The sequence below is a fragment of the Ictalurus furcatus genome, chromosome 24, assembly GCF_023375685.1.
Source record: "Ictalurus furcatus strain D&B chromosome 24, Billie_1.0, whole genome shotgun sequence".
Classification (NCBI taxonomy): domain Eukaryota; kingdom Metazoa; phylum Chordata; class Actinopteri; order Siluriformes; family Ictaluridae; genus Ictalurus; species Ictalurus furcatus.
Genome location: NC_071278.1, coordinates 200474 through 221062, shown reverse-complemented (window position 1 = coordinate 221062; position 20589 = coordinate 200474). Strand labels below are relative to the sequence as shown.

At 41.6% G+C, this 20589-nt stretch overlaps 1 protein-coding gene across 1 annotated transcript; it reads left to right on the top strand.

Moving 5' to 3' along the window:
* Positions 1 to 257: 257 nt before the first annotated feature.
* LOC128600604 (junction plakoglobin-like) lies at positions 258 to 20368 on the top strand. Its single transcript, XM_053613209.1, has 16 exons — positions 258 to 380; positions 4409 to 4475; positions 4647 to 4793; positions 4887 to 5128; positions 5494 to 5732; positions 6484 to 6685; positions 8936 to 9080; positions 9183 to 9286; positions 9384 to 9761; positions 14419 to 14565; positions 15508 to 15627; positions 15833 to 15983; positions 16089 to 16210; positions 16400 to 16445; positions 18612 to 18758; positions 18919 to 20368. The coding sequence occupies exons 2-15, from the start codon at positions 4463 to 4465 to the stop codon at positions 18740 to 18742; spliced, it is 2187 nt and encodes a 728-aa protein (XP_053469184.1). The 5' UTR covers positions 258 to 380; positions 4409 to 4462; the 3' UTR covers positions 18743 to 18758; positions 18919 to 20368.
* The last annotated feature ends 221 nt before the right edge of the window (positions 20369 to 20589 follow it).

Genomic DNA, 20589 nt, shown 5'->3' with positions numbered 1-20589 from the left:
ACTGTATGATTATATTACAGTAATTTCCTGGCCGTTTCTACAGTTATTTACCCTATAAACTGCAGTAAGGGTGTACCATGTACAGATGGTTTAAAGCCAATTAAAAACCAATTCGAAAATTACCTGGTCACCATGACAACTGGCAGCGGTCCAAAAGCTTCCACACTACCGCAATAAACAGTATAAACAGGACAGCTTCTGATTGGTTTGATGGATAGGCCACGCCCACTTCTTCCAGTGCGAGGGAGGGAGGGAGGGAGAGAGAAAGAGAGAGAGAGGTCAGTGGTGTGAATGCGGCTGTGTGAGGTTCAGTGCATCAGCTGTGATATCGGTGATTATTGAAAAGGGAAGAAGCAGCGGGAGCGCGCGGACACTGAGAGGTAAACAAACAAACAAACAAACAAACACAGCTGACCTCCTTTTATTCCTTGATCTCGGTTTTGATGTGCGCACGTTCAGTGGTGTTCAGTGGCGCGTGATGGGCGTGATGTTCTCGCGCTGTGAATTCGCTCACATCTTCATCACATTACAACATTAATTTAAACAATGTCATTAAAATCCTCTCCTTCCGCCGCATTGAGCCGCGAGTTAAAGCGGAACCGCCGGGAAAAGCACGCAGAATAACCGTGTCACCGGTCTACTGCAAACTCGGAGCCGGTAGATACACACACACACACACACACACACACACACACACACACACACACACACACACACACACAGAGACTCTCTCTCTCTCTCTCTCACTCACACACACACACACATACCACACACATACATACATACAAACACACACACTCTCACATACCACACACACATACACATACATACACCACTACTGCTACATGTCAGGAAATATAACACCACCGAATTTATTCACTCATCATGCAGCTCGAGTGCATCACCTGTCAGGTTTCAATGACAGGGAATCTTTATTTATTAGACACATTTAAGATTATTATTATTATTATTATTATTATTATTATTATTATTATTATTATTATTATTATTGTTGTTGTTGTTGTTGTTGTTATATTTAGTTATAAATAATTGAATATTGTTTAATATAATAATTGTAATATCTAATATATCATTTAATATTATGATCACAATTTCATTTCCACAATATTTAGCAATTAAATATAATTGAATAATGAATGAAACAGTGCTTTGGGTTATCTGCTCTTGTGGTCCATCTGCCTCATGTATTGTGCTGAGATGCTTTTCTGTTCACCACGGTGGTAAAAAGTGGTTATTTGATGTACTGTACCTTCCTGCCAGCTCGAACAAGTCTGACCAGTCTCCTCTGATCCTCTCCGCCCACAGAACCGACACCCACCGCATTCTTTTAAATCTCTTTCACACCATTCTGTATAAACTCTACAGACTGTTGTATGTGAAAATCCCACAAGGTCAGAAGTTTCTGAGATATGTAGACCAGCCCATCTTACTCACTATGATCAAGTCACTGAAATGATGAATCTCATGGTTTCAGCCTGTAGTTTTATTGCAGCAGCACCACTCTGGTATCAGTTAAAATCCAAACATTTCATTAAGCCATAAAAGACAAACATCTTACTAGAGTGACTGACCTTTTGAAGAAGATGCGGAGGTTCTTCCCTTTGTTGCTCAGCCAGGGCTTTAGAAGAAGAAGCCTTTATTTGTCATAAATACATTACAGCACAGTGAAATTCTTTTTTCGTCACACATCTCAGCTTGTTAGGAAGTTGGTGTTCAGAGCGTAGGGTCAGCGGTGATACAGCGCCCCCTGGAGGAGAGAGGGTTAAGGTTCTTACTCAAGAGCCCAACAGTGTCAGCTCAGGCTTGAACCTCTGACCTTTTGATCAGTGACCCAGAGTAACCTTTAGCCATTGAGCCACCACTGACTGCCCTTCAGTAAATGGGTTCAGAGAGAGTTGAACCTAGGTTCACCCGAGCCATAATCAGACAAGTTATCCGTTGCACCACTGACCCACCTGTTTATGTGATCATGTACAGCACTAATGCATGTTTATACAGATATGTGTGTGCTATATTTACTAAACCATTGCAAGAAAAGACAGAAATGAACACTTCATATAAAAAAAATTAAAAAAGTGCTTCACGCTCATGAAAATATTTACGTGATCTGTGAACCTGAATAAACTGCTGAACTGAACTGAACCATTTGTGATGCAGGGTTCAGTGTTCAGGGATTGAGGATGGATTTAACAGAGGAAATGAGTTTCTGAATCTCCTGACTCCTGGGTTTTGTTTAACGGTTAGTATTACCGTGTCACATTTAATTATCATTAAAACTGTGCGCGATTATCGTGATTTGTAAAACTCGTGGTAAATGCTGTCCACACACCCAGCACGAGTCTGACACAGGTGCAGCATTCAACATTGTTTTTTGAGCGTGAGAAGACGCTATGGTTAAAAACTGAACACATCTGATCAATTCAGCATGAGCCAAATGAGTCGGAGTCGCAGTACAGATCATCAGGAATCAGATTTCTTTTATCACGTGACGAGAGTGAGGCGGGCTGACTGACGGGAAGAGCGAGGCAAGATGACTGACGGGAAGAGTGTACGAGATGACTGACGGGAAGAATGTGGCGAGATGACTGACGGGAATAGTGTACCAGATGACTGACGGGAACAGTGCGGCGAGATGACTGACGGGAAGAGTGTACCAGATGACTGACGGGAAGAGCGAGGCGAGCTGACCAACGGGAAGAGTGTACGAGATGACTGACAGGTAGAGTGAGGCGAGCTGACCGACGGGAAGAGTGTACGAGATGACTGACGGGTAGAGCGAGGCGAGCTGACTGACGGGTAGAGCGAGGCGAGCTGACTGACGGGAAGAGCGAGGCGAGCTGATTGATGGGAAGAGTGTACGAGCTGACTGACGGGAAGAGCGAGGCGAGCTGATTGACGGGAAGAGTGTACGAGCTGACTGACGGGACAATTGCCCTCCGAATTGCTGCGAAATTCGAAAGTGGAAGTGGAATGCAAGCAGCGGCACGGGATTCATAAGCGATTTAAAAGCGAGAGGGGAAAAGCGCCAATGAAGCACCAATGCTCCCGTTCACCGCAACTTTCTTCAGACAGGGTTCCCATCTTCTATTAAGTTTCCCTTAATCCAAATCCACAACATTACGACACTTCGGATTTGGTCCTCTGGGAAGGTTAGAAATTCTCCCGACCGCCTTCTGCCATGTTCCCTAACTGAACTAAATGATCACATTGAGCCAAGTGACAACCGTCCATCACTTTATAATCAAATATACACCCTGTTTAAATGATTTCCGTGTGTGTATCAGTACTTTTTGTACATTTTTAACAATACAGTGATAATACTGAGAACCGCAATAGTTTTGGTCACGATAATCGTGATATGAAATTTTCATACCGTCACATCTCTACTAACTACACAATAACAACACGGCTTGTGTTTAATGTTCGTTCCTAAATGAAAGTCACAATTTGTAATCTCCTCCAGGTTAGTGCTTAAATTTTCAGCTTCTAGTTGTAACACCTTTGAAGTGAGAGATAACGGGATAATGATGCTTGAGGCTTTTCCTGAGAGAAGAACGATTCTGCTTTAAAGTACAGAAGTGATTTGTGATGCTGAAATACAAAACAGGGATGAAAAGGAGGCTACAGCACGAGCAGCTGTAACATCAAGATTTCTTAAAAATGTTCAGAATATAAACTGGACTTTGCCTCAGTGCCATTTGGAGCGATCACTAAAACTCCTCCACCATCTTGCTGATGGAAACACAACATTGACTCTGAACACAGGACGCTCAGGAGGTTTATTTTACCAGCTTTTTAAGTGCAAATGAATTCTCACTGTAAATCTGCTACTCGAGGCCGTTGTTTTGTTATTATTAGACAGTAAGTGAGTAAGAGTGGGTGTGAAATCTGTGCAGCCATCAGCAGCAGGATAAAGTCTGTGTTAATTAATGGAGCTCAAAGTTATAAAGTAAGAATTGATTTGTATAAACACTAATCGATCACACTGCAGGGTTTATGAAGGCCATACACTCTCACTGAAGGAGCCACAATGTTGGTTACTCTTCATTCAGAAATAAACTGAAAAAATCACATTTATATTACAGCAGAGCAAACCAGACTGTGTTAGTGTGTAGGCTGTGTTCTATTCATGCACACTAACACTAGACCAGAGAGATGTTCATTCTGACCTCCAGAGTGTAGAGATTAGACTTCATACTGTTACGCTGTAATGACTGTTATACCAGTTTAATGTTTAAAGACAATTTATATATTTAAATTTTTTTAATAACATTATTGTTTTTCCCCCCATCATGTTTATTTCCCAGCTGCTGCAGGATTTGCTTCAAGAAGTGCAATACAGTTTTCTGTTCTGTTTCCAATCAAGTGTGTTTACTATGTGTTTCAGATTGGATAGGAGGACAGAGGACAGGGGAGCAGGAGGACAGGAGGACAGGGGAACATGTCCATGCCAAGTATATTATACAAAACTCTCTTTTCAGAGAGACACATAGATCACTTTTGTTTTATTCACAGTAATTGATAATTAATTGTTAATTGTTATAATTAACTGTGATGGTATGTGTGTGTCTGTGTGTCTGTGTGTGTGTGTGTGTGTGTGTGTGTGTGTGTGCGTGTGTGTGTAGTAAGTGAAGCGGAGGTGAAGGTAGCTGAATGGCAAAAGACGTATTACGCGGCCGATTCTGGCATCCAATCAGGAGCCACAACTGTAAACGATGAGGACCAATCAGAGATCAATGCCAAAACTTTTGCCGTGGAGGACTGTAGTGCAGGTATGCTAACACAGATTTGCTCTCTATGCTAGCAGTTAGCGATTTGTGTTAGCAAGTTTGGCTGGAACACTCAGCTGCTGCTAATTTCCTCAGATTTTGACGCGCAGTTGGTTCTGACCCGAGCTCAGCGTGTCCGGGCGGCCATGTTTCCCGAGACCTTAGCAGAGCGTGAGACGTTAGCACTGAGTGACTCACAGTCCAACGTTCAGCGTCTGACTGAACCGTCACACCTCCTGAACAACGCCATTGTTCACCTGATCAACTACCAGGATGATGCTGAGCTTGCCAAACGCGCCATGCCAGAGCTCATCAAACTGCTGACTGACGATGACCAGGTATACGCTAATCAACTACACCCTAATCTACTACATGCTAATGTACTACATGTTAATCAGAAGCAGAAAGAAAAGTAAAAAGAAAAAAACTTCTATTTGTTTAAGAAATTTAGCTAAAACTCAGTTAGCATTAGGCAAAATATTGCTGCATGAAAACTGCATTTTAAAACTGCATTTGTTCTTAGCAATTTGTTTGAAATGTTTATTAGCATACTGCACTCTAAAACTGTTACTAGCACAAGACAGTTTGGATGTGGGTGTATACTGTACCAATAGGGGTCAAGCTCATATTAGCAATTGTGGATGAAAGTATATTAGCGATTACCAAAAAGCTTGCTAAGCAGCGCTAATGGTCCTGTACTCAGGTAGTGGTGAGGAAGGCGGCTCTGATCGTGAGCCGTCTGGTTCGTAATGACGCTTCTCGCCATGTGATGATGCAGTCAGCGGTGATGATGTCAGCGGTACTGCGGGTGATGCAGAGCTCAAGCGACATGGAAACGATTCGCTGCATGGCCAGCATCCTGCACTGCCTGTCGCACCACCACCAGGGGCTGAACGCCATCTTCACTGCCGGGGGCATTCCTGCACTCATCCACATGCTCAGGTAAAACACTGATGTTCATCTCACGGCACAGGGACAGACACGGACACTGAAACAGAACTGGTTCTACAAAAGTTCTTCATACTGTTCAGGTACAATTTTTGACACTACCTCACACATACAAGCAAGCTCTTTTTGGTCAGAGTAAGGTCCTGAGGGTAAGAACCGTGTGTTCTAGTTAATTTTTCCTGTCACCATGACATCATCATTTGCCACAAATTGGTGCAAATTACCTGGTGTTGCTGCTCAGTAAAAACATACTCCCTGACTAAGTGAGCGACTTTACCGTGTCACCTCGGTGTTCGAGATTAAATGCAACAGGAATGAGGTGAGAAAAACCCATATCTTTCTGAAAAATGAAAAAAAGCCCCTTGTGGACGTTTCAAATGATAACCAGGACACTGCGAAACCCTCGAGCTTTCTGTACTGACTTTGTTTCCCAAACAACTTCCATCCTGGTTGGAAGCTTATTTTAACCTGAAAGAACCATAAATGAAACATCAAACTTTGGATTTTCACGGTTTGAGTTCTGATTAATTGAAAATGCTCATTTTAAAATTAGCTTTCAATGGCACCAACAAACCATTACCAAATACCATTTATATACCTTTATTCAAACAGAAAACTGAAATTGTCCCACTGGAACCTTTGGTTCTGGACCAGATCATAACTGTTCCTCGGTTCTCTCGGTTCTGCTGGTGAGTAGATGCCGCTCTACTCTCTTATCGTCTTTCATTCCTTCTCTCTGTGTCAGTTCTCCAGTGGAGGCGGTGTTATTTTACTCCATCACTACACTACATAACCTCCTGCTCCACCAGGATGGCTCCAAGATGGCAGTACGAATGTGTGACGGTCTGCAGAAGATTGTTCCTCTGCTCAAACACACAAACCCAAAGTTCCTCGCTATTACCACCGACTGCCTGCAGATCCTCTCCTATGCCAACCAGGAGAGTAAGGTGTGTGTGTGTGTTTACACGCCTTCTTATTTTCTTCATGTCTTTGTTTTCTGTCTCTCTTCCACTTTTGGAAGCTGGCCTGTGATTGCAGATGCCTGAAACTTTACGGAAGCAGCATGTTATCACGTCAGTCCTATAACTGGATTCCACTAACTTGTATTTTCTGATGGTGTACTCTGTCTATTAGCCATGTAAAACCCTGGCTCACGCCATCTTTTCATTTCTGTCTGTTGGATCGTACCATCCCTGGGATCTTGCCAGAGTCATTGGATCAGTCTTGTATAAGCATGCGTTATTCACTATATTATTCCTTCTTGAATTTCATCCTGTCTTCTGTTATATTTATTGCCCTGGATCGTACCCTCCATTGTGTTATGCCTTCTGTTGGATCATGCTGTCTATTCATGACATCCATGAGATCATCTCATTATTCACACAATGACATCCATGAGATCTTACCATCCAATCATGTCACATGTTGGAGCTCACCACCTGTGTTTCCTTTTCATACTTCCAGGTTCTAGATGTCATCGTAGTAATGAAGTGTGAAAAGGGTCTATTCCTCTCCCAGTCCAAAGACATGCACTGTTTGATTGGCATTTCACAATTGTCCGTAGTGTGTGAATGTGTGTGTGTGATTGTGCCCTCAGATGGGTTTGGGAGCCTGGTCCAGAGTGTCCCCTGCCCCGTGCCCCAAGTTCCCTGGGATAGGCTCCACGCGGCCCTGTGTAGGATAAGAAAACAGTACAGAAAATGGATGGATGGACAGACAGATTTAATAAATTCCAGGGGAGTTGAATACTTTTGCAAGCCACTGTATGTCTGACCTAACTATCATTAAAGAAATATATGACATCAGTTTCCCATATTTGTTAGGGATGCCACTGAAAAATGTCAGCTGATATCATTCAAAAACTGTACTTCCAATTTTGGGCTGAAAGAGTTTTTACTTATTATTTTTTAATAGAAAAAAAAATGATTAAAGATTTAAAAAAATTAAATAGACCTACAATGAGAATTCAAATCTAATTAAAGCTGCAAGCAGCGATGAGCGGGCCCTCTCACCCGGGTGCACGTTGGGGCTGCCCTCCCAGGAGAATTTTTTTAGCACTTTATAGCCCTTATATGTTGTTAGGAGTGTATCACAATGTAAAATGTATCATTTCCTGTTGCCAGCAGGTGGCGCTATGACTAATACTGAATCTTGGCATGTACATGTCTTCAGGCAGGGACTTTTATCAAACTTGTGAAGTTTGGAGCAGATTGGACATTCAATGTTTGAGTTATAACAACTTACTTTTTCGTGGCGAAACATCGAAATTTGTGAGACCACCACGCCCACGCCGTGCAGCGAAAACTCAAAAGCTTCACAATTTAGCATCGTCAAGGTCTTTTGATGAGACTGACCAAATATGATGCCGATCTGATGAAATCTCTAGGAGGAGTTCGTTAAAGTACGAGGCCTGGAAATGGCAAAAAAAATGGAGCAAAAATTTAAGAGAAAAATCAAAATAGCTGACTTCCTGTTGAGTTTAGGGTATGGGTTCAAGAGACCTTTTCATACGTATTGGCATCTTACACATGTTTACCGAATTTCGTACATGTAGGTGAAGCGTAGTGCGAGGCATGTCGGTGAAATTTTGTAGGTGGCGCTATCGAGCCATTTTGCCAGAGTCAATTCTGGAACCCCATCAGATGTAAATTTTCACCGGTTCTGACGCGTCTGCAAAGTTTCGTGAGTTTCTGGGTATGTTTAGGCCCTCTAAAATTCATTTCGGAAAAGAAGAAGAAGAAGAAGAAACGGAGAAGATCCAATAGGGCTTCACACCAGCGGTGCTCAGGCCCTAACTAGCATTGCTGTCCAGTGATGGTACATGGGACATTAGACAAGTAAATTGTATCAGCATTTTCCAGTTAATAATAGAGTGTTTAATGTGAAAAATCCCACTTAATGTGGTTTTGCTGATGAAACCTCTCACCCAGTGCTTAAACAAGAGGTCAGGTGGCTCAGAGGTGACCACTGAAGTTCCTTTTCCACACTAATCAGATAATACATCCGGAGGTAAAGAAGCTTCTCAGGGCTGGATAACGCTTTCACTAACATGTCCAGATGATGGCGTAACCATGAACTCATTAGTCCTGATGGTCAGCCCTCATCAGCCTAAATTTTCAGTTTGCCTTCAACACAATTGTTTTTGGTTTGTCCTAGTAAGTGATTTTTTGTGTGTGTGTGTGCGTGTGTGTGTGTAGCTGATCATCTTGGCAAGTGGAGGTCCCGAGAGTTTATTGTCCATCATGAAGAACTATAACTATGAGAAGCTGCTGTGGACAACCAGCAGAGTGCTGAAGGTGCTGTCAGTGTGTCCCAGCAACAAACCCGCCATCGTCAGTGCAGGTGTGTTCATTTTATTACTTTCTTTCTTTCTTTTCAATCCGTAGAGGAAACTGACCCCCTGGTTCTTGCTCTACGCTTTTGGTTCTTGGTATGTTTTTGCAGGGGGCATGCAGGCTCTCTCTCTGCACCTGACCGGTTCTAGTGCTCGTCTCGTTCAGAACTGCCTCTGGACTCTGAGGAACCTGAGTGATGCTGCCACCAAACAGGTGGGTCACTGTATTTATATCTGGTGACAAGTGATAGTCCTAAGTCTGTCCTAAGGTTTCACTGAGACTGATGATCTGTAGTCCTGTCTCTCTTCAGGAAGGTCTGGACTCTCTACTCCACATCCTCGTGACTCAGCTTGGCTCAGATGATGTTAACATTCTGACATGTGCTACAGGAATCCTCTCTAACCTGACGTGTAATAACGCACGTAATAAGTCATTGGTAGTGCAGCGTGGCGGTGTGGAGGCACTTATCAACGCTCTTTTGCGAACCACTGTGAATCAGGACGAGGCCGAGCTGGCCATATGTGCCGCGGTGAATCAGGACGTGGCCGAGCCGGCTGTATGTGCCCTACGCCACCTCACTGGCCGCCACCCACTCGCCCAGACAGCGCAGAATGAAGTGCGAGTTCACTATGGCGTCCCAGTCGTCATTAAGCTACTGGGACAGCAACACTACTGGCCTGTCGTCAAGGTAAATGTGCCCAAGTGCAAAAGGTAATTTCCTGGTTAATGCCACTCTGATGCCAGTTTGTTTGGTGGAAGTTGATTTTTTTTAGGTTTGCAGTCTGTCACTGTGTTTGAGGTTATGAGTAGAGGTCAGGAAGTGGCTCAGGACCAAAAAAAGTCCCAGATTTTCAGTGTGGACCCCACTGTAGGTGTTTCTCTTTTCCAGATGAGTCAGGATAGTGTGAAGAACAACAGAGATGGTCTTGTCTGAGAGGTTGCATCGGTAGGCGAACTGTAACAGATCTGTAATGGAAGGAATATTGCCGTTTATGAAGGACATAACCAGTTGTTCCAGGCACTTCATCATAACAGATGGAGCAATAGATCAATAAACACTGTCCTGTAAGAGGTCATTTCTTTGGTAGTGGAACAATGGACATTTTCTTTAGAAAATATTGAAAGATGTGTACAAAGACCTGGGACAGCTGACACACACAGGATCTGAGGACACATGGTGAAATTCCCTCAAGGCCTTGGGCTTTATTTACTCACTTGAATAATTTGTACACATCAGCATTGGTAACCTGGAATGCTGTTCCATCGTTCAGGAGCTTCGCTGCAGTAGTCTGGTTTGAATTCTCAAATTGAGCATAGAAGCGTCACGAAGAGGAGATGGGTGAGATTTGTATTCTGCGATTGTTTGTAGTCCTTGCCACACGCATCGCTGATCAGTGCCACTGTATTTGTCTGTTAAATTTGTTGCTGTATAAATTTTCGGCAGACTTAATGGACTTCTGTAGATAATAATTGGATTTTTTGTAGCTGTCTTCTCACCTGAGAGAACGACTGATGTCCTGTCTCTCAGACACATGAGAACTACAGGGTTATCCATGTCTTCTGGTTGGGGTGAGAAAGAATGATCCTGGAAGGAACACTGACATAATCCAGAACATACTCGACATATTCCTTCCAGTCATCAGAAGAAGACTGAAAGATGGACCAGTCCTGGAGTTTGAACTCATGTTCTTTATTCCAGCAGTGTATTATCCTTTCAGTTTGCAGTCACTGTTTCAGTTTCTGTGTAGATGCAGGAAGCAGTACCAGATATATATTTTTTCCGTCTCATTGGACATGTAACATGCTGATAGTATTTTGCTAACATGGTTTTCAGGTTGCAGTGATTGAAATTTCCCATAATCACTGAGAAAGCATCTGGGTGTCAAGGTTTACAAATGGGCTGTGCACATCTTGTCCAGAACTTGGTTAGCGTTAGCATCTGTGAAACTGTTTTAACATTGGTGCATCACTTATTGTTGATAAAGAAGCGCATGCCACCACCTTTAGCTTTACCAGTAGCCTCCACACAACCGGTACAGAGAGAACCCACTTGGTGTAATAGTGCTGTCCAGGGGATCTGTGAGTTTATCCGGCGGTGAAGTTCATCCAGTTTGAACATTAGTGAGCATAATGCTGAGGGGGGTGGGGTGAGTGGGATGCCATCACAGCCTGAACAAAAAGCCATCATGTCAGGCTTCCATTTGTCTGCTGTTGTTTGTGGAGATTGAAGAGGTCCATAGAATATCCTGTGGTAATCTGTGAGGTTGTGAATTACTCAGGAATGCAGAGCTGAGGTCATACAATGCCTGGTGATCATATATTACTTCTGTAGATGATTCACACAGACGTAGTAAACAAAACAACAATGAATAAAAACAAACAGTTTGTGAGGAGCTGCATGTAACATCTTACTATAGTATGGCACTATTTCTCAGAACCTTACATTCCCCAGTATTTAATACTTAAGTGACTAATAAATACGGGCGGTGGTAGAGTGGGGTGTCCACTAATCATAGGGTTGGCGGTTCGATTCTCCACTCACATGACTCCACATGACTCCACATGCCGAAGTGTCCTTGGGCAAGACACTGAACCCCAAGTTGCTCATTGGAGGGTGTGTCTGTGTGAATGAGAAACAATGTAAAGTGCTTTGTAGAACCGCTAAGGTTAAAAGGCGCTAAGTGCAGACCGTTTACCCTTCACTGTATGTTGTTGTTACAGTAAAATAATCAACAATAGTTACTAACTCAACAGCTTTACCAGCACGTCCGCAAGTCTTTTATTCCTCTTATACCAGAGGAATTTGCCAATTATTTTTTGTTACTCAAACAACACATCATACTTATATTTATATATAATAATAGACATATATTATATATATATGTAACTATATATTTATAGTTACATTTAATGAAACAAGTTCCTGTTGTCCTGTTATAGCTAATATAGATAATGAGTCTTTATTAATCACATATACATTACAGCGAAATTCTTTTCCTCACACATCCCAGCATGTTAGGAAATTAGGGTTAGAGGGCAGGGTCAGCCATGATACAGCGCCCCCTGGAGCAGAGAGGGTCGGGGGTTCAGGCCCCAGCACTGCCAAGCTGCCACTGTTGGGCCCTTGAGCAAGGCCCTTAACCCTCTCTGCCTTTATTAAGTTTTTATTAAGGGCCCAACACTGGCAGCTTGGCGGGGCTGAGGCTTGAACCCCCGACCTTCTGATCAGTAACCCAGATCCTTAACCGTCAAGCCACAATCTTTATTCTGTCTCTCTTCATTCTCTCTCTTCATTCTCTCTCTTTATTCTCTCTTTATCCTCGCTTTATCCTCTCTTTATTCCCTCTCTTTATTTTCTCTCTTTATTCTCTCTCTTTATTCTCTCTCTTTATTCTCTCTTTATTCTCTCTTTATCCTCTCTTTATTCCCTCTCTTTATTTTCTCTCTTTATTCTCTCTCTTTATTCTGTCTCTTTATTCTCTCTCTTCATTCTCTCTCTCTTCATTCTCTCTCTTTATTCTCTCTCTTTATTCTCTCTTTATTCTCTCTTTCTTTATTCCCTCTCTTTATGCCCTCTCTCTTTATGCCCTCTCTCTTTATTCTCTCTCTTTATGCCCTCTCTCTTTATTCTCTCTCTTTATGCCCTCTCTCTTTATTCTCTCTTTATTCTCTCTCTCTTTATCCTCTCTTTATTCTCTCCTCTTTATGCCCTCTCTCTTTATTCTCTCTTTTTATGCCCTCTCTCTTTATTCTCTCTTTATTCCTTCTATTTATTCTCTTGCTCTTTATTCTCTCTTTCTTTATTCTCTCTCTTTATTCCCTCTCTTTATTCCTTCTCTTTATTCTCTCTCTCTTTATCCTCTCTTTATTCGCTCTCTTTATTCTCTCTCTTTATTCTCTTTATTCTCTCTTTCTTTATTCCCTCTCTTTATGCCCTCTCTCTTTATTCTCTCTCTTTATGCCCTCTCTCTTTATTCTCTCTCTTTATGCCCTCTCTCTTTATTCTCTCTTTATTCTCTCTCTCTTTATCCTCTCTTTATTCTCTCCTCTTTATGCCCTCTCTCTTTATTCTCTCTTTTTATGCCCTCTCTCTTTATTCTCTCTTTATTCCTTCTATTTATTCTCTCCCTCTTTATTCTCTCTCTCTTTATTCCTTATCTTTATTCTCTTTCTCCTTATTCTCTCTCTTTATTCTTTCTTTATTCTCTCTCTTGAAGTTAATAAATCCACAAAAAATAAACACAGACTGTTATGTTCTAGAGAAACAGCAAACCTGGGATGAAAGCCAAATCTGCACATCCCTCGGACATGGAAACACACACACACACACACACACACATAGTGGTCTTGTTTAGCCTTTAGTGCTGTAATAATTTGCACTATATACAGTTCGAATAAATAAGCGTCTTATATTACTTACTTTCTTATTTGATCTAAAAATATGTCAGACTGCAGGAATAAAACTGTTTACACTCAATTTAAGGAACTAATTCATCATCAGAGCTTTAAATAAACTCTGTGTTTAAGGTTATTATCTTCAGTTCGTTCACCCATGGTGCTTATTCACTTTGCCTTTCAGGTTTTGAGGTCAAAAGAAATGCATTATGATTGCATCCATTTCCAGATTTTCAGGCCCAAAATAAAAATCCTATTTCATATTCATTTCATGCTGGATCAAAATATCCTCATCTTCACCCCCCACCTCCTCCTCATCCTCCTCCTCATCCTCCTCCTCCTCCTCATCATCATCCTGCTTTTTAATTTAATTTTTAATTCCTGTTGAAATCTTAACTCACTGTGTCCCTGTCCCTCTGTGGCTGGAGGACTCTTAAACGCATCGCTTCCTGCTCAATTGCATCAGTGCAACGAAGCGTAAATCTCTGTGTGTATGTGTGTGTGCGTGTGTGTGTTCTACATAAGTGTATACATCCAGAAACACTCATCTTTTTGCTCCCTGTATGTGGTTCTGACACGATGGTGAAATGAATGTGAATAAATATTAAATCAGAGATATTTCAGTACATATGCACAAGCAATAAATAAGGACATTATAATGAGATTCAAATAAGGACATTCAAATAAGGACATTATAATGAGGTTAAAGTGAGGATTTCCAGTCAGTGCCTTTATTGACCACTTGGGGGAGACACATGCCGACTTTACATGCTTCTCAGATTGACTCGTGTAAATGTGTGACTTTAATGACTTTTTCCTAGTGCATGGAGTTTTAAAAACTGAAACGGAACAAAAGTACAACTTGATTGAAATGTTGAGTCTTTTTAATAGAATCTGGGACCTGTGTGAATACAATCATATTCCATGTTTTCCACTTCCTGTTCCTGTAGGCCATCGTTGGTCTGATACGTAATTTGGCACTCTGTCCAGCCAATCAGGCACCTCTAAGGGAGGCAGGTGCAATACCGCGATTGGTTAACCTGCTTTTGAAGGCTCATCAGGACCTACAAAGACTCAGCACACAGAACACCTACCAGGTAATCAAACAATCCAGTAATGAGGTCATCATCAGGTAACAAGCCCATAACAAGTCCATTATCAGATAATGAGTTGGTCATCAGGGAACGAGTCAGTTATCAGGGAACGTGTCCATCGTCATGTAACAATCTATTCATCACTTAAAGGGACACTCGGGCCAAAATCTAAAAACCATAACCAGCAATACTTCTGTTGTAAACATGCCTACTCGCGTCTTACAGCGGTCTGCCATGTTCTTGGACTTTCCGTGTTGTGTTGTTCCGACTTGCCTTCAGGTGAATTTTCTCAGTCGGGAAATTATTTTTCTGATTATTCTGACACCACATGAATGCAGTATAATTTAACTAGCGATCACGTGCGGTGATGATGCTCCTTACGTCCGTTTCGGAGCACCAGAGGGCAAATATTTCAATCAAAAGCTCAAGCATTTAAGTGGCACCGAAATCTGTGTTCTGATTCAGTCCGGTACAAACCGGTCATATAGGTTTCTGTGTACCTAACCCTAGAACCCTAGTCCGAGGTAGACGTCAGAGTCTCATGACTTAGATTCAGATGGATCACAGTAGGAATTCCCAGTGATTGAATGACATATTGGTGTATTGCATTATGGGTATCATAGAGTTCAGGTGAAAACATGGATAGCCATCCTTACAGAATACTACATACCATGACAAATGATATATTAAATTCTAGTTTTAACAAATCTGTCATCACATAACAAGCTCATCCTCAGGTACACATCCTGTCATCATGAGTGCGTTATCAGGTAACGAGCGCATCATCACATAACGAGCCCATCATCAGGAAACCGTTGTATTCATTATCTTACTGTCACTACCTTGGAAGGAGACTGTAAACGTCGTCAGTTTTAAAGCCGCATCTGTACTCTTTAAATAAAGTTACTCTCGTTGTCTCTCTATCTTTCTCTCTCGCTCCCTCAGGATGGAGTTAGTATGGAGGAAATAGTAGAAGGCTGCACTGGAGCATTACACATTTTGGCCAGGGATCCGATTAACCGCAGTGAAATCTCCAACATGCAGACCATCCCTCTGTTTGTACAGGTGACTCTGTGTTTGTGCGTGTGTGTGTGTGAGGACCAAATGTCTGAATCATGGTATGAAAATGTTACCGTCTCTCTTTTTGTCTCACTCTCTCCCCGTGGCTCTCTGTCTCACTTTCTCCCCATGGCTCTCTGTCTCTCTGTCTCACTCTCTCCCCATGTCTCTCTGTCTCACTCTCTCCCCGCGGCTCTCTGTCTCTCTGTAGTTGTTATACTCGTGTGTTGAGAGCGTGCGGCGAGTCTCAGCTGGTGTTTTATGTGAACTCGCTCTGGATAAACACTCGGCCGAACTAATCGACGCTGAAGGAGCTTCTGCTCCACTGATGGAGCTACTGCACTCCACGAATGAAGGGATAGGTGAGTAACACACACACACACACACACACACACACACAGGGCCATCTAATCCAGACTTATGAATATGGTGTTTGTGTGTATAAATGTGTGTGTGTGTGTTCTCAGCCACCTATGCTGCCGCTGTGCTCTTCAGGATCTCAGAGGACAAAAACTCGGACTACAGGAAGAGAGTGTCAGTGGAGCTCACACACTCACTGTTCAAACACGACACACATGCCTGGGACATGGTGAGACACGATACACACACACACACACACACACACACACACACACAGAGAATCTCTATTTGATAATGTACATATCTGAAATTGTGGAAAGAGAGCTGTTTATGTGTAATCTTTTTTAAAAGACAGTGCTGTGTCTCTGTGTGTGTGTGTGTGTGTGTGTGTGTGTGTGTGTGTGTGTGCTCCCTGCAGGCGCCACACAGTACAATGACCCTCGATCATGGTTACATACAGGATGGTAAAAACACACACACACACACACACACACTTTCTCTCTCTGTAGAGGGTGTGTCCTTTCTGTGTTCAGTTCAGTTCAGTTTTATTTGTGTAGCGTGTTTAACAGTGCACATTGTCCCAGAGCAGCTTCCCTACCAGACGATATGAAGAGAAACCTTGAGAGGAACCAGACTCAAAAGGGAAAGAATGTTTATGAAGACTTCTGAATTCATTCTGCTGCTACCATCATGATTTCCATCATCCATTAATTCAACTCAGTTCAGTTCAGTGTTATTAGTACAGCGTGTTTAACAGTGGACATTGTCCCAGAAATATATAAATACAGGATATAGATGTTAAATGTATGAATTTATCTCTAATGAGCAGCCAGAGGAGACGGTGGTGAGGAAAAACTCCCTGAGACGATATGAGGAAGAAACCTCGAGAGGAAACAGACTCAAAAGAAACCCATCCTCATCTGGGTGACACCGGATAGTACGATTATAAATAAATACACCCCTTCTATAAATGTGCTAATACTACATGCTCAAATAGTGCAGTTGTGTAAGCAGGAAATTCATTACAGTTTCTACAGGAAGTCTGTTGTGTTGAACTTCTCCACTGGTCACTGATGGAGACTCGAGTGCAGAACTGTTTGTGGTGATTGTAGTGCTAAAGCTATCACAGCATAACTGTTCATATGAACTGAGGTCCAAAGCATCTTTATGGTGTTTAAGTGGAACCATCCTCAGTAATCTCACTGATCTTTAGTCTGCACCATGTGGGACATCCTCAGCAGCAGCATGTGACTTCCACCTGATGGGAACTCCAACCAGAAGTAGGGCATCAGGATGGATCAGGCAGGTCCGGAGAGCAGAAGGGGTCAGGATCACTGGCATCTCAGGAGTATCATGTGTAGCTCGACAGAAAGAGAGAGAGAGAGATTATTAGGTATGCTTATTGTCCTGTAATGGTTAAGAACAATGTAGTGTGTGTGAGTGAAAGCAGGGACTCCGGCAAGACTAGCTATGACATCATAACTAAAAGGGAGAAGAAGAAGGAAACAAGAGAAAGCTCTTCCCTCTGCTGTAGCCTTCACTATTCCAGGTACAGACAAATAGCCTGCAACTTTTGATGGAAGTAGGCATGGCAGATCATAAAAAAACCTAAAGTTCTCTCGGGTACTGAGGCACGAGACCGTTTAGTGCTTTATAGGTTAATAATAGTATTTTATAGTCAATGTGAGATTTCACTGGGAGCCAATGCAGTGTGGATAAGATCGCGGTGATGTGGTCGTATCTTCTGGTTCTAGTTAGGACTCTAGCAGCTGCATTCTGGACTAACTGGAGCTTGTTTATGCCTCTACTGGAACATCCAGACAGTAAGGCATTACAGTAATCTAGTCTAGAGGTGACGAATACATGAACTAATATTTCTACATCATGTAGTGACAATATATTTCTTATCTTAGAAATATTTCTGAGATGAAAGAAGACTATCCTAGTAATATTATCTACATGAGCATCAAATGATAGACTGGAGTCAATAATCACTCCGAGGTCTTTTACTGCTGCACATGATGAAACAGAAAACCATCCAGAGTTACTGTGAGATCAGAAAGATTACTTCTAGCTACACGTGGTCGTAGTACAAGTTCTTCTGTCTTATCAGAATTAAGTAAGAGGAAGTTAATAATCATCCAACGTCTAATGTCCTTTACACATTCCTCAACTTTATTAAGCTGCTGTCTGTCCTCTGGCTTCGCTGAAACATACAGCTGTGTATCATCAGCATAACAGTGGAAGATAATTCAATGTTTATGAATAATTTGACCCAGAGGTAGCATATATAAAGTAAAGAGCAGTGGGCCTAAAACAGAACCCTGTGGAACACCAAATTTAACCTCGGTATGCGTGGAGAAGACATTTATATCTACGAACTGATAACGATCAGTATAATAAGACCAGTGCTGTCTCTGTGGTATGATGAGGTCTAAATCCGGACTGATATTTCATAAATGTTTTTCTTATGTAGGTACGAGCATAGCTACTGTGCTACAACCTTTTCTAAGATGTTTATTTTGTCAGTATCTCTATAGGGGGCGTGTCCTCTATGTATGATTATTCTATCTGTTTCTCTGTAGGGGGCATGCCCTCTCTGTAGGTTTATTCTGTCTGTTTCTCTATAGGGGGCATGTCCTCTCTGTATGTTTACTCGGACCTTCCTGTTGATGCTCTCCCTCTGGATACTGATGTCCATGAGCCATACGTGTCAGAAATGACCTTTGACCCCCGACATGTTTACCCAGAACCACTTTAAAAGCACAGTTAGACAAGTAAGAACACAAGCACACACACACACAGCTACATATACTGTATTAGTAAACCTGTATTAAACCAGCAAAATGTCCCCACATGATCAGCAACACTTTTATTACAAAAATAATATTTGTAATTTTTGTACATCAATAACTGATAGACTGTTTCATCATTTAGGTCAAATCAGTAAGCTGGAGGGTGATGGACACATGGATGTGGGGCTTGAGGACCTGTGGAGGTTACACTTAATGTGACATGCTGTTGGGGCCAAAATGTGAAATCCCCCAAAAATTTAAAATATAAAAAATATACAACTAAAAATCAGCCATTGGATAAGCAATAGTGGAGACATGTAAAGGTAGGGCTTAAGGACAAATGGAGACAGAGCTCCAGAACATGTGGAAGCAGGGCTTAAGGACATGTAGAGGGGTGACTTATGGTAATATGGAGGTGGAGCTTAATGTAGGTGTGGTGTGAGAACCTAGGAGTATGGCTTGATGCATATTTAGGTAAGAGCATGTGGAGTTGGAGTACAGGAGGCAGAACTTAAGGAACATGGAGACAGGACCTTATACTGAAGTTTCCCCTTTTCCCTGTGCTAATGATTTTGTTCCACTAAGAGAAGAAATGTTACTGTTGGAATCTGCATGTGTTTGTGTAAACAATTACATTTTTATATGAAGCGTTGTCATGTGAATGATGGCAACCGTAGTGTGTGTCCCGTGTGTGTGTGTGCGCGTGTTCAGCTCCTGGTCAGAAGATTTAAAAAATCGTTTATGCCCAACGTTATTTTACTGTGATAACTTTTACAGAAGCATATTAGTGTTTATTAGTCCTCCCTGTTGGAAAAAAGACTCATCTTTAATGGTTTCCATTACATAATGGGTGTCAGCTTATTGGTTTCCATTATGTAATAGAAAACAGCTTAATGGTTTTCATCACATACTAGAAAGTAGCTTAATGATTTCCATTATGTAATGGGAATCAGGTTAATGTTTTCCATCAGGAATGTTCTGATTACTATTAAACACCACCAGAACCTAGTAGGACCTTCTTTCATGGCTCAGTGTTTATCATTAGAATACAATTTAAAAAGCCATCTGGAATCATTAGAAACAACATTAATCTACCATTACAGACCACCAGAAACACATGTAACTCATTAATAAACCATTACAGATCTTCAGCAGGGATTTAGCACTGGTGTGGAGAGTGTGTCATCATTTAAAACTGTTTGCTAAAGCTAGCTAGTATAAATTAGCTTGTATTATATAAGCTTGAAAAAGCTAATTAGCTAGCTATCTTTAAAAATGTGAAAGGCTAATTAACTTGCTAGCTTAAAAATGGCACATTAGCTAGCTAGCTAGCTTTTAAACAGCTCCTGTACTTATGAAAGTAAAAAAAATTGGATGTCAGTATTGGTGATTGGATGACGCTCTGAGTTTAAATATTTGTATCATGTTAAAATAAATAAATAAAAACACCGCTGCACTGTTATATGGTGTTTAATGTGGCCCTGTTTGAAAACAGGAAGCCGTAAGCACATAACATTATGTACTGAGAAAAATCCTGAATATTTTATATACATGGTCAACATTTTTATAATAAAGTGTGAATTAAAGGGTCATGAGCATATTTGTATTTTGTATTTATTTATTTTATATGCTTTTGTATGTCAGAGCTCAAATTGATCAATAGATTTGTGACGATTTCGCCTGATGAAGTCCTGTGTTGAGGTGGAAGTGTGTTTTGGTTCATTGTCTTGCTGCATGATGAAGTTCCTCCTGATTCATTTAGATGAATTTTTCCGTAAATTGCCAGACAGAATGTTTATGAAGACTTCTGAAT